General features: G+C 43.0%; 1 protein-coding gene across 1 annotated transcript in view; it reads left to right on the forward strand.

The window, feature by feature from the left end:
- Nucleotides 1-13,754, forward strand: part of LOC126252828 (putative DENN domain-containing protein 10 B) — a 39,248-nt gene extending 25,494 nt beyond the window's left edge. The window contains exons 6-8 of the mRNA XM_049953772.1: nt 11,042-11,159; nt 13,094-13,229; nt 13,529-13,754. Coding sequence (XP_049809729.1) covers nt 11,042-11,159; nt 13,094-13,229; nt 13,529-13,664 — 390 coding nt within the window. The 3' untranslated portion in view covers nt 13,665-13,754. The remainder of the gene's footprint in view (nt 1-11,041; nt 11,160-13,093; nt 13,230-13,528) is intronic.
- Nucleotides 13,755-15,434: the final 1,680 nt, after the last annotated feature.

Raw genomic sequence — 15,434 nt, forward strand, 5'->3', positions numbered from 1 at the left:
CTCATCGAATGCTCTCAAGTAAAAGTACATATGGTAAGGACGCTACTAGTGAAAGAATGTGTCGTGAGTGGTTTCAATGCTTCAAGAACGGTGATTTTAACGTCACAGACCAGCATAGTGGTGGAAGAGAGAATGTTTTTGAAGATGCAGAATTGGAGACATTGCTGAGTAAAGACTTGCGTCAAACTCAAGAAGAATTGGCACAATTAGTGGGAATGACACAGCAAGCCATTTCAAAATGTCTCAAGGCTATGGGCGTGGTTCAGAAAGAAGGAACTTGAGTCCTGTGTGAGCCGAAACCTAGAGACATTGAATGGCGTATGTGTGTTTGTGAACAGTTGCTTCAGAGGCAAAAGTGGAAGGGATTTCTGCATTGCATTGTGACTGGGGACAAAAAATGGGTTCATTACGATAACTCTAAACACTAAAAATCGTGGGGCTATCCCGGCCATGCTTCCACATCGACGGCCAAACCACATATTCACAGCTCCGAGATCATGCTCTGCATTTGGTGAGACCTGCTCGGCATCGTGTACTATCAGGTGTTAAAACCAAGTGAAACTATCACAGGTGCTTGTTATCGAATGCAATTAATGCGTTTGAGCATAGCATTAAAAGACAAACGGCTGCAATAAAGCGAGAGGCACGAAAAAGTGATTTTGCAGCACAACGACGCTCAACCCCACATTGCAAAAGAGGTCAAAAAGTACTTGAAAGCAATAAAATGGGAAGTCCTACCCCAGCTGCTGTATTCTCCAGACATTGCTCCCTCTATCACCTGTTTAGGTCAATGGTGCATGGCCTGGCTGACCAACACTTCCAGTTTCATGAAGAAGTCACAAATTGGATCGATTCATGGATTGCTTCAACAGATGAACAACTTTTTTTGACATAAGATTCGTACACTGCCTGAAAGGTGGGAGAAAGTATTGGCCAGCAATGGAAAATACTTTGAATGATACATGTGTAACGAATTTTTTTCATTAAAGCCTCAAATGTTGGGGAAAAAACGGTGGGAGCAAAGTTGTACACCTTGTAGATACCAGGAAAGATGGTCCATTATTGACAAAAATATATTTATTTTCCTGATGGGTAGGGAAGAATGTTCCCCTTCTATCTACACTACAGTTTCAAATGGTCTGGAAGCTTCCGGAAAGGTCTGCAAAGGACTTCATGGCTGTGCCAGCTGTGACCTCTGGGCACGTGGCAAAACACAAATGTTTATTTACTTTTGAATTCATTGTGGGAGCAAACAGTGATCAATGTTATTACTAATATTTACTATAAAAAACGGTCTTGATCAAAAATTATTTATTCTGGTGACTGGTTTCGACCACAACTGTGGTCATCTTCAGATGATTTACCACCAGAAGGAGGTTCTTGCTCACTGGTCTGAAGATGACCACAGTTGTGGTCAAAACCAATCACCAGAATAAGACTGTTTTTGACAGTAAACACGTTTATTCATGTCTGTGTTATAGAGCCAGCCTTGCCACGAGTAGCAGATAGCAATACAAATGTTTATGGCCTGTGTACCTCTATGACAAGCTTGGATGCTATCATGTCATTGAGCAGTGACACGAGGCTGAAGTGACATCGGTATTACTAACAGGTTTCAAAGTGGAGTCCTGCGGTACAATAAACCATCTTCTGACACAAAATTAGGCAATGTGGCATACTGTTGACAAGTGGAGTATTGTCTCTGAGTCTCTTTTAAGTCTGCTGTTAGCACTTTATCTGCTTGCCTCACTTGTCAGCATTCTTGTGGACTTTGACGGGTTTATGGCTACTTCATAGTCGTACTTCGCTAACTTTAGAGCCCAATGTGTCGAGCAGCTACTGGTGTCTTTGATGAAATTCAGCAGCCATGACGAGACAGTATGGTCAGTTATCAAGGTAAATTTCCTGCCATATCAATAACATTTGATATAATAAATACCAAACATCAAAGAAAACAGCTCTTTTCTGTTGTACTATAATTAATGTCACGCTTGTTGGGTTGGCGAGAAATATAACAAATAGGTTTTTCTTCACTGTTGTGCTTTTGGCTTAGAATGTGATGTATGATAAAGTCTGATGTGTTACCTGAAAGTGTAAATGGCCTTTCAAAATCAGTGTGTACCAGTAATGGCAAAAATTTCCATACATTTTTAACTTGGCGCACAGTAGTTTCACATTCAGCCATCCATTCAAAAGTTACTCCTTTCTTTAACAAGGGTTTCGTCACAGTAGCTTAATCCTTTATGTATCAGCAGTAATAATTCACTAACTTGAGGAAGCTTTGTAATTCTTTTATGTTAGTAGGAGCAGGGAAACTCTCCACTTCTGTCAGCTGCAGATCTGGCTTTACTCTTGTGGAGTTAAAAATGTGTCCCAAGTACTGAACTTGTGACTCTACAAAGGAACATTTCTTCAACTTCAGACTTAAATGAGAATTATGCAACCTTGCTAATACATTTCTCAATCACTCAGTATGCTTTTCAGTGGCTCAAGAGAACACTTTAATGTCATCAGAATAGACAAGGCAGGTAGTAGGTTTGAGTCCTCGTAATATCAAGTCAGAAAATCTCTGGAATGTGTCGGATGCCAAAAGGCATCCGTAAAAACTTGTGCAAGCCAGATAGTATGACAAAACCTACTTTTCATCCGTCTTGTGAGATTGTCAGACTCTGATTGTAACCCAGTTTCGCATCAGGTTTGGTGAAAAATCTGCAATTCCTAATCACTCCCAGGTTTCATTGATTTGTGGCAAAGAATACTTGTTTGGGGGAGGGAGGGGAGGGGCTATTAACTTTGTTTACTGCCCTCATGTCTATACACAAATACCAGGTCTCTTCACCATTATTGATTTCTTTGGCACAGCAACAGTTGATGACGAATATGAAATAGCAGATGGCTGAATAATTACTACATCAAATTGTTCATAGATCGTTTCTTCCACAGCACACTGCAATTGAAGTGGAACTTAGTGCGTCTTCTACATCCATATTTCGCAAGCCACCTGACGGTGTGTGGCGGAGGGTACCCTGAGTACCTCTATCGGTTCTCCCTTCTATTCCAGTCTCGTATTGTTCGTGGAAAGAAGGATTGTCGGTATGCTTCTGTGTGGGCTCCAATCTCTCTGATTTTATCCCCATGGTCTCTTCGTGAGATATACGTAGGAGGGAGCAATATACTGCTTGACTCTTCGGTGAAGGTATGTTCTCGAAACTTGAACAAAAGCCCGTACCGAGCTACTGAGCGTCTCTCCTGCAGAGTCTTCCACTGGAGTTTGTCTATCACCTCCGTAATGCTTTCGCGATTATTAAATGATCCTGTAACGAAGCGCACTGCTCTCCGTTGGATCTTCTCTATCTCTTCTATCAATCCTATCTGGTACGGATCCCACACTGTTGAGCAGTATTCAAGCAGTGGGCGAAAAAGTGTACTGTAACCTACTTCCTTTGTTTTCGGATTGCATTTCCTTAGGATTCTTCCAGTGAATCTGTCTGGCATCCGCTTTACCGACGATCAACTTTATATGATCATTCCATTTTAAATCACTCCTAATGCGTACTCCCAGATAATTTATGGAATTAACTGCTTCCAGTTGCTGACCTGCTATATTGTAGGTAAATGATAAGGGAACTATCTTTCTATGTATTCGCAGCACATTACACTTTTCTACATTGAGACTAAATTGCCACTCCCTGCACCATGCGTCTATTCGCCGCAGATCCTCCTGCATTTCAGTACAATTTTCCATTGTTACAACCCCTCGATACACCACAGCATCATCTGCAAAAAGCCTCAGTGACCTTCCGATGTCATCCACAAGGTCATTTATGTATATTGTGAATAGCAACGGTCCTATGACACTCCCCTGCGGCACACCTGAAATCGCTCTTACTTCGGAAGACTTCTCTCCATTGAGAATGACATGCTGCGTTCTGTTATCTAGGAACTCTTCAATCCAATCATACAATTGGTCTGATAGTCCATATGCTCTTACTTTGTTCATTAAACGACTGTGGGGAACTGTATCGAACGCCTTGCGGAAGTCAAGAAACACGGCATCTACCTGTGAACCCGTGTCTATGGCTCTCTGAGTCTCGTGGACGAATAGCGCGAGCTGGGTTTCACAGGACCGTCTTTTTTGAAACCCATGCTGATTCCTACAAAGTAGATTTCTAGTCTCCAGAAAAGTCATTATACTCGAACATAATACGTGTTCCAAAATTCTACAACTGATCGACGTTAGAGATATAGGTCTATAGTTCTGCACATCTGTTCGACATCCCTTCTTGAAAATGGGGATGACCTGTGCCCTTTTCCAATCCTTTGGAACGCTACACTCTTCTAGAGACCTACGGCACACCGCTGCAAGAAGAGGGGCAAGTTCCTTTGCGTACTCTGTGTAAAATCGAACTGGTATCCCATCAGGTCCAGCGGCCTTTCCTCTTTTGAGTGATTTTAATTGTTTCTCTATCCCTGTCGTCTATTTCGATATCTACCATTTTATCATATGTGCGACAATCTAGAGAAGGAACTACAGTGCAGTCTTCCTCTGTGAAACAGCTTTGGAAAAAGACATTTAGTATTTCGGCCTTTAGTCTGTCATCCTCTGTTTCAGTACCATTTTGGTCAGAGTGTCTGGACATTTTGTTTTGAGCCACCTACCGCTTTGACATAAGACCAAAATTTCTTAGGATTTTCTGCCAAGTCAGTACATAAAACTTTACTTTTGAATTCATTGAACGCCTCTCGCATAGCCCTCCTCACACTACATTTTGCTTCGCGTAATTTTTGTTTGTCTGCAAGGCTTTGGCTATGTTTATGTTTGCTGTGAAGTTCCCTTTGCTTCCGCAGCAGTTTCCTAACTCGGTTGTTGTACCACGGTGGCTCTTTTCCATCTCTTACGATCTTGCTTGGCACATACTCATCTAACGCATATTGTACGATGGTTTTGAACTTTGTCCACTGATCCTCAACACTATCTGTACTTGAGACAAAACTTTTGTGCTGTGCCGTCAGGTACTCTGTAATCTGCTTTTTGTCACTTTTGCTAAACAGAAAAATCTTCCTACCTTTTTTAATATTTCTATTTATGGCTGAAATCATCGATGCAGTAACCGCTTTATGATCGCTGATTCCCTGTTCTGCGTTAACTGTTTCAAATAGTTCGGGTCTGTTTGTCACCAGAAGGTCTAATATGTTATCGCCACGAGTCGGTTCTCTGTTTAACTGCTCAAGGTAGTTTTCAGATAAAGCACTTAAAAAAATTTCACTGGATTCTTTGTCCCTGCCACCCGTTATGAACTGCAAATCAGTCACTAGCAGAATTGGGCTTCTCTGATTTAGCAGCTTCCATCTCCATTTCATAATGGGTGCCATTAACTGTTAGCTTAACCAAACACTTGCCTGCAGGTTCTAGTACCTCAGTACCCTAACAATTCGTATGACAACAGGGCACTTTTAGCAGCTGCTTGTCACCAGGAGAAAGAAAAACTGAAGTGCCCAGGTCCATCAAAATTCAGTTTGTTCTGCCTCGCATCTCTCCTTGCGCAATAACACTTGCCACCTCCTCCTAACCTCTGTAGTCTACCGGGTTTACTGATCTCATTAGGGGTGGTGTGGTGTTGGGTGAATGTGCCTGCCTCCTACCCCTGGTTAATATGCCTGTCTCCACTTTTTATAGAGAGGATCACTGCAAGTCCGGGGGGGTAGTGCATTCTTTCATGCCCGAAATCCCAGTAATTAGAACAGTAAATTGCCAAATATGTATTGGTCATATGACTGGCTCATCTACATTATCCGCAAACTGATTCACTGGTAAACACATAGTGCCACTCATTATTACTCACCAGAGAGCAAACAATTTGTCATGCTTCCTCATGCAGCAAAACCAGACTGCCTCATGGAGTGAAAGCTGGGAGCAGCTACTTTTAACCTCCCGTCCAGTTTGCAGGTTAGTGCCCCAAATGAAGAAATAAATCATACGTGCCTCTGCCTTCTCCAGAAGCACATCATTGTGTTGGTCTTCCCCTGCTCTTTGTCTAAGTGTGGAAAGTTTGTCTCAGTAGTATCTAACATTCAGCATATTGGAATACTGCTCGGCTAACCCTTTTTCCAGAACTTCAAATCTATAAGTATTTTTTAATGTGCCAAGTGACTCAATAAATGCATGCATTTCCTGCCAACTTCAATTGTAGTACATTTAGTAGGAAATTATCTGGCCATGAGCAGATGCGACTCATGTCGTTAACATTTTGCAGAAAGGTATCCATATTTCTGTGGATTTTTCATGGACGAATAAAATTAATTGCTGGGAATGTGCTTGCAGTAGCAAAGGGTGGAACAGTCAAGCTAGTTTCAACTCGTCAAACTTTAGTGAGAGTAGCTTCAGCATAAAGTATGCCTCTAGTGGATAGGCTTGCTTTCACAATTAATTATTGTCATGTTCAAACTTTATATTTTTGGCCATGAGTTTGTGTATTGTTGTTTCATGGACCTGACATCATCATTATTCTCTGCAGCATTTTCTACCCGAGACCAAATATAAGGCATCAAGGGGACGTAACAGTTAGCAATAGTGAATCAAAGCAAAAGCAAGAGATGAAAAACAAACCTTACAGGGAGAACATTGAATGTCAATTCAGCGGAAGATCGGTGACAGGATGCAAAAGCAGTGGCTAATAACACTCACATTAGTAGTGTCATGTGGAGATGGTGGTGGTGCATCCTGATTGCATGGACACCATGACTTTTATAGACAGTGGTGATGGGATGGTGACAACACTGATACCATCACCTAGCCCCTAATGGCCATGGCAAGGCCAGGCAACAGGCAATGTTATGGTGGGCAGTGTTGGCCAGGCAGCAGTGTGGTGGCTGCTATTTGCAGGGAACAAGTGCAAGCCAGAGACAGCTCATACACATTTGATGTGCGCGTTAGCACACGTATGTGCTGAATGTGCAGTGTTGGTGGAATCCACTTCTTGTGTGGACAGGGCCCACACATTTCTCAGCACTTGTTAAAACAAGTCAGATGTGGTTGCAGGTCATGCAAAAAGTTGTGCTCAGCACTCAACTGTGCTCACAAATGATAATGGTGACAACCAGCCATGAAAGCACTAAACGAACGAACGAACCGGACTTCTGCAGGGCCCCCCTGACCCCTGGTTGGCGGAGTCCTAGTAGGCTTACCCTACTTTGCCTCCAAGTCTTCTTACATTTGGAATGGTTAATTCTTCTCTTTCATTTGTCTTCTTGTGGCCCTTCTCAGGTTGGTTAAACTTCTTTGTGTCTGCACTGCAGACACTGGGTGGGCCCATGACAGGCCGACTTCGCTGCTCCCAGCGCGGACGGCGTTGGGAGCGCCTTATTTTGACGGCTGTTGAACAGCCGCCAGTGAGGCGATCATCACTGTTTCAGCCACTCTTTGCAGCGTGTCGGCAAGATGTGTTACCTTGTCGATTGCCGCAGAGAGTGCTGAAATTGCTGCAGCAAGCCCTCCTTCAAGCGCTGCTGTTGTGGCGCCTTGGCTGGTTGCTGCTGGGTGACGTGAGGCAGCTGGCGCGTTACCACGCCTTTCGCCTCCCGTCGATGCATGCTCTTTGCGCGCCTTCCCTTGGACGTGGTTGGTGCGCTGGTCTTTGGGTGTGCGCTCGCACGCACGTTTTCCAACGCGGATGTGCCGGCTTCTGTTGGCCCCTTCAGTGGGGATGGAGTTGGCAGCATTGGCAGCCGGCATCTGTCTTGCGTGTGCCGGCCGCCTCGCCGGTTTTGCGCCGGGGTGCGGACAGCGGAGGGAGCGGTAGGCAGTCGTCGTGGCCTGCTGCCCGTTTTGGCGAGCTATTGCGGCTTTGAAAACGTCGCGGTAGCTCGCCACGTGTGGGCCGCTGCAGTTCGCACACATGGGCGCGTGCGACCGCGGTAGCGGACACAGTCTGCTGGCATGGTCCCCGGCACACTTCACGCACTTCTCGGGGAAGGAGCAGTGGCGAGCCACGTGCCCCATCCCCTGGCAGCAGAAGCATTGTACCAGGCCCCTCTTCTGCTTCAGGTTTTCGACGGTGACCTTTGTGTTGGCCACCCTCGTCACCTGGTAGAGCCGCCTGTTTTCCGGTGTATCGATGGCAATCACCAGAAGTGACGACGACTCCTTCTGACTGACGTGCGACTTCACGTGCATCACATTGTGCACGCTGAAGTTGAGCTCCGTCAGTTCTTGTAGCAGCTCGGGTTGAGCTGCTATGGGTAGTCCTTTGAAGACTATCTTCAGCAATCGCTCGGGGATGGCGGCGTGTGTGTACCAGTGGAGGCCCTGGTTTGACGCCTTGCTCGTCACCCGGATGTAGTCTTCTGTATTGGCGACCTGTAGCCACACAAGGTTCCCTGTCGCAGCTCGCAAGGTGAAGTCGGCAGTCATCCACTGCCTCATGAGCTGCAGGAAACCCTTGTAGTCCTCTGCCACCTCGAAGACTATGGGTGGCGGCCTCGGGTGTGACCGTCCGGTGGTGGGGACGGCTTCTTCATCATCTTCTTCATGCGAGCGGCCTGCTTGGGCAGCGGCCATGGGCGCCGATTGCTCCGATGTAGGCTGCTCGGTCTTCTCTTCGACCGCAAGTGCCCCAAAACGGTTTGCGGGCCATGTGGGCGGCGGTGAAGGCGTCGTCCTGGGTCTGGCCGCACGTCTCGACGTGACGGTCGTCCAGGTCGCTCCCGCACCGCTGTCATCAGGTAGGGCGCGTCGTCTGCCCCCGTTTGTAGAGACAGCGAGCTGCCTCCTCTTCTTGGGCGTCGTTTTGGCACCGGTTGCTGCGGTTGTGTAAGACCTCTTGCGCCGCTCGCCCGCTGGGCGTTGCTGCGCGCTTGTCTTCATCCTTCGCGCCCTCTCGTCAGCCGGGAGAGTGTCGTGCACTATGATATCGTCTTCTTCAGATACGTCGTCCATGTCATAATCCATGGACGGTGGCCGGGTCGTTCTTGGCGGCGGGTCAGACGGGACCGCTGGGGGAGCACGCTCCTCCGGACGGCGGTCTGCCACACCAACATCTCCAGTCGTCTTAGTTGGGGGCCCGGATGGGGCCGTCAACCGAGCGGGCTCGGCCGAATGGCGATCCGCCACACCCATTGCTCTGCTGAGCGATCCTTGAAACTCCGGGCGTGCCCACAACATCACTGCTCACTGCCGGAGTGACGACTCAGCGCATGAAAGCACTACTATTCTGTATCAAAGGTGGGGACATATCCCACTTATGTGACACCAGTTTGTGCAGGATGGCGGGAGTGGGTTAGATGTGGGTGTCCAGATCAGTAGGGTTCCTCGAAGTAACCAAGTTGTAAATTCAAATAACAATGCCAGAGGGTTTATTCATGATAAAAGGGGTCCAACGGAGGAGCCTGGTGAAGCAATCAACAACTTGGAAAAGTGGCCACTATAGCCAAAGTCCCGGGATGGCATGGGAGTGTGGAAGAGGACCATGTTAGCATGTCAGAGACTGGTGTGGTTGAGAATGAAGTGATCATGTTATATCCCCTCACTATCCACATCCGGCCCATCATGTGATTTCCCTCTCACACATCTATTGGCCAGGGAGTGTGAATGACATCCACCTAATGCACACCCCAATCAGAAATCCTTACCATGTGAGCAACAACAGGTCAGCAGCATGTGCTGAAGCCATGGGTGGACTGTGAACAGTTTCCACAGCATCTCAACTTGAAGTAAAGGAATGAAAGTTTTCAGTGATTCCCCCCCCCCCCCCCCACTACCCCTTCCAGGCAGGTGGCTCCTGTACAGTGCTTTGTTCCAATGACCTTGTTGATAGAGCATTAAATCCTAATTTTACTGGCTTCCCCGTGTTTGGTAAGTTTGCTATTAATGCAAGACTAAGTTTACATTTGTTCCAATGAAGTTGCAAGCAGATTTGATATTTAAAAAATAAGGCATTGGTAGTACTGTATCAATGAGCCTCTGGAACATTTCTTTCCTATAAAATACCAGGTGTAATAATGCATGTTGTGTTGGTGAGTAACTCTTACACTATTAAGTGAACATCCTCCTTAATATTGACTTCATTTCAGTAGATCATGACATTGCTTCACTTGTGATTTGTAATATAGTGGGTGATGCATCAATATAAAACATGTAGTAACTTAGAACTTGCAAATTTTATGGATACAACAAGCATTGCTTTAATGCCAGACTGTGGAAGTGAAAAATGTGCTAATTTGTAATTGAGAAAACCATCGATAACAGAAGAAGTGACGTGTCAGAAACGAACAATTGCAGTATATGATGTATGTGTATGATGTATGATATACATAGCCTAATGATGTAGGTAACTCAAAAAGTGGAAAGATCTGCATTTAAAGGCAGTTATCTGGTCAAGAAAACTAAAAATTGCTGCTTATGAATCATTTGAATTTCTGCCCAACATGTTGTGCATTCAGCAGGGATTCAATTACTTCAGAATTTTGTCAGAATAAATTACAGAATTTGTGAGTTACAACACTTTACTAATGCATACTTTGAGTTCCAAAGCAGATGACACTGATTACATTGATATTACTTGGCTTTGCACTTTGTGGGCCAGAACAGAGTTTTTTTGTTTTGTTTCCAATTACACTAACAATGTACATGTATTTTTGTTGGCAGATGTGTGTCTGTAATTCCTGCATGGTAATTGTATTGGATGTGTGAATTAGTGGTTATTATTAAAGATTGGCTGTTATTTTAATTCCTCTTAAGCTGACTGTTGGCAGCCTGTTTGCAAATGTCATTGTTGATCACATTTTTCTTCTTGTTGCAGCCAGCATTTCTCATGATTATCACAAATACAAAATTATACACATTTTAGGATGAGTTATTGGATATAAATATAAATGTTAATGCATAGTGCAAATGATACATAAATTAATGAAATTTCTTATGTGCTCATAGTTAAATTCAAAGTTTCACAAAATCTGCATTAATTTTTGTAGCACATCAGTTTTATGAATTCGGAACTGGATTCTCTCCCAGAATAATAAAGTATGCACTTTTATTATCTTGCAGAGTAACACTTACTATATAGCTGGATGCAAAGATAGTGCTGTATGTTCCCGACTGGATTTGTTTGATTTGTTAGTGAATCTCCCAGCTAGAGAGATTACAGTAGCACCTCATGCAAAAGGTGAGTCTGTAACTTGACTTTCATTGCTTCCTGTGTGACAGCAAAATGCAACAGGTTTCTTCTAAATGTTTGATCAGTCTGATATTATGTTAATCAAGGGCACCCATACAATATTTTGTGATGATTGTGTGTGTGTGTGTGTGTGTGTGTGTGTGTGTGTGTGTGTGTGTGTGTGTGCGCGCGCGCCTAGTCGGGTAAGTATAGCTCATGATGTGCAGAGTCGCTGCTGAGCAGTGAGTACACAGAGGGGCATGGACAGGACCGCACATCTATGCATTGTGCTATTGCAGGAGCTATACAGTACACAACATGTACGAGGGTAATCCCAAAAGTAACGTCTCCTATTTTTTTTATAAGTACATAGACCTGTTTATTTCTACAATGGTTTACATCAGTTTACAGCTTGAACATTTAGCTATTTTTCAACATAATCACCATTTTTGTCGATGCATTTTTGTAGACTTTGTGGCAATTTTTGTGTGCCCATGTCATACCAGCTCTCTGCCATGCTGTTCAGAAAGCTAGGAACCTCTTCTTTCGCCTTGTTGTCGGAGCTGAATTGCTTTCCAGCCAAATGTTCTTTTAACGTAGGGAACAGGTGATAGTCACTGGGTGCCAAGTCAGGACTATAGGGTGGGCGGGTGGTTGATTATGTTCCACTGAAACTGTTGCAGAATCGCAACGGTTTGCCAAGCGATGTGTTGGCGAAATAAACAGATCTATGTACTTATAATTAAAAAAAAAATAGGAGACCTTACTTTTGGGATTACCCTCGTACATTATGGAAGAAATTGTATGTAAGTATGGATTAAACACATTGAAGATTGTAGAGGCATTGTATTCATTACTTTGAATCATATCATGTAGCACATATCAACCAATAAAAGCATTGTCACAAATATGAGAAAGATCAAAAGTCAAAGTGTAAATAGCTATTTCAAAGAGTAAATTTCTTTCACTAATTCAGGTAATATTCTTCAAATCAATAAATATCTTGTACTACACACTTCCTAAAGTAGCCTATATTCTTCCTCGTGATTCAAGCTATTTCCATACCAAATTTCATCAAAGTCGTTTCAGCAAGTCGGTCTTGAAAACATGACAGACAAAGTTCCTTTCGCATTTTTAATATTAGTAAGGATAAAACTAAAACTTTCGACTAATATATCTTTTTTTCATGATCAGATTTTTGTGAAATAAGGCCTGTACAGTGCCGCAAGGTACGCTGAAGTTGCCTGCGAAAACCTCATGAAAATTCATGAGTAGTTTTGCAGAAGTGTATTCAGACAGACATGACATTTTCACAGATTTATTTTTAGTACAGATGACAGAATGAGTGATGCTGTAGTTATGTTGATTCCTTTTTAAAATATCAAACTGTTAGGTTATGTAATGTAATTGGATAAATAAACAATCTACTCACCAAGTGATGGCGAGAGAGTGCGCACACACAAAAAAAAGGTTTTATGTATGCAAGCTTTCGGAGTCAGTGGCCCCTTCTTCTGGCAGAAGGGTTGAAGGGGAAGAAAGAGGGGTGAAGGAAAACGACTAGTGAGCTTTATAAAAAGGGTTAGTGTTTGGGAAAGTTACCCAAAACCCCAGATCAGGTGAGACTAACCGGATCAGGTGAGAAGGAAAGACCCCTTTTCCTAAACCTCTCCAGTTCTTTTCCTTCACCTCTCTTCCTTCCTCTGCAACCCTTCTACCAGGAGGAGTCACTGGCTCCGAATCCTTGCATACATAAAACCATTTTTGATATGTTTTCTCCAGCCACTGCTTGGTGAGTAGATTTGTTAAAAATTGATTATTTTCATTGCTAAATTGTTATATTAGATGGATAGTGTCATCAGTTTTATGTCCTCTAGTAATTACTCAATTCTTCATGATGTTGTTAATCATGATATCAAGTTTTCTGTTTTAAATAACTGTTACAGAAAGTATGGCTATGACTAAAACACACAAAGACATAGCAGTCTTCATGGTACAGCTGGCAGACCAGCCTAATATTACAGAAGCACAGATGATTAGAGAGCTTGCTGAAAAGACAAGAGATCTTCTACAGAATCTAAGGTACATTACAAATGAGGTTGAAACACTTAACTTTCACTAGAAGCGTTTTATTTTAATTTTTCATTGGGGTATAAATTACAATTCACTTAAAAATGGAGAAACCTACAGAACAGAAAGAAACTTACATTTTGTGAATTTTTGTCAATTATGTTTAACACACTACATGTTAGCTACATTTGTGTGTGAACAGAGCCCGCTTGCAGTTTCACTCAGTGTAGTACATCAAACTAGGCTGTTGCTAAGCATGTGACAGGGAAGAAATTTTTTTTCCTGTGCTTGACATTTTTGTGTTGTTGCAGATCACTGGCAACTGTAACTACACCAGATGGGAAGATGATGGTCTCAGTTGAAACACTCCGTGAGAAAAATTTTCCACAAGCACTGGACAATTTTCTTTTCAATCTTGCTGTTGCCGAGAATATGATGTTGCTATGAAATACAAAAATACATTTTGTTATTAACTTTATAAAAGCATGTAACTTTATGTAATAATGAAGCTTGTTCACAAGATACTTTGAAATCAAATTTGCTAGTTCCAACCATTTAATTACCACCTTTTTTCACTTGTACACGTCATCTGATAATCATATCAAAAAAGCTGTGTGTGTGTGTGTGTGTGTGTGTGTGTGTGACAGAGAGAGAGAGAGAGAGAGAGCCTACCTGCCAGACTACTCAGTGGGGAAGGGAATGATTGTCTCGCTGAACTTTACTTCCCATCATTTGCAATCCATACTGCAGACACAAAAAGGTATGCTTTCAGAAATCCTAGAAGCAAGCAGTTTTCCAAGACCGCTGCTAGCAAAACTGTAATTACTGCCTTCAGGGGTGACTGAATGGATAATTAAAATATCATACAATGTGCTGATTAGCAGAAAAAAATGCTGAGTTAAAGAATTAAATTTTTAGCTCAGCGATCTTCTTCTTCTTCTTCTTCTTCTCCTTCTCCTCCTCCTCTCTCTCTCTCTCTCTCTCTCTCTCTCTCTCTCTCTCTCTCTCTCTCTCTCTCAGGCTATTCTAATTCGTGTGACCACTGACAGGCAACTGGGTTCCCACAGCACAGGTGACAAAGGGTGTGCAAACAGCTGATGTACAGGCAGTCAGGTACTAGACTAGCAGCACAGTGCACTGGCTGTGAGCATGTGGGCAGGTGTGGTCAGTTGCCTTGTGTATCCACAGAGTGAGTGCAACGGACTGCCTGGTGGTAACCTGTACTAACGACGCCAGCCTGCAAACAAGCTGAAGGATGCTAGGAAGTGCCCACACCATATGGAGCAGTGTTTGAATAACCTGTTCTGTCTTACAACATTTGTGTTACCTATCTGAGCACATCTTACTTGGGAGTGAATTAAAGTATGAAAGTTTACTGTAAATCATGTTGCTCTACGGCTCATTCAACTGAAGTGCTATTAATGGAGATACAGATTTCTACTTAATGCTGTTACATGGACACAGTGATTAGAGGAAATGTATTGAAGATGCTTTTTAATGCGGTACAGATGACAGTTGTCAATGCTGAAACAGTGTAGCATTGTGCTTGATCAAATAAAGATCCTTAGTCATCCTTGTGATTTTGCAAACAAAAAAAAGTAATAACAATAATAATAATAACAATAACCACCATGGATACTAACAATTGGAAAGCCCCTGGAAAAGATAAAATAGCAAATTTCTGGCTAAAAAAGTTCATCTCAGCACATTCACATCTAACTAAATTATTTAACAGTTACATTGCAGACCCATACACATTCCCTGATACACTTACACATGGAATAACTTATCTGAAACCTAAAGATCAAGCAGACACAGCAAACCCAGCAAAATATCGCCCCATAACATGCCTACCAACAATATACAAAATACTAACTTCAGTCATTACACAGAAATTAATGACACATACGACACAGAACGAAATTATAAATAAAGGATAAAAAGGCTGTTGCAAAGGAGCACGAGGATGTAAAGAGCAACTGATAATAGATGTGGAGGTGACATATCAAGCTAAAACTAAGCAAAGGTCGCTACACTACGCATACATTGATTACCAAAAAGCTTTTGATAGTGTACCACACTCATGGTTACTACAAATATTGGAAATATACAAAGTAGATCCTAAATTGATACAGTTCCTAAACACAGTAATGAAAAATTGGAAAACCACACTTAATATCCAAACAAATTCAAATAATATCACATCACAGCCAATAC

Source organism: Schistocerca nitens, chromosome 4 (assembly GCF_023898315.1).
Source record: "Schistocerca nitens isolate TAMUIC-IGC-003100 chromosome 4, iqSchNite1.1, whole genome shotgun sequence".
NCBI lineage: Eukaryota > Metazoa > Arthropoda > Insecta > Orthoptera > Acrididae > Schistocerca > Schistocerca nitens.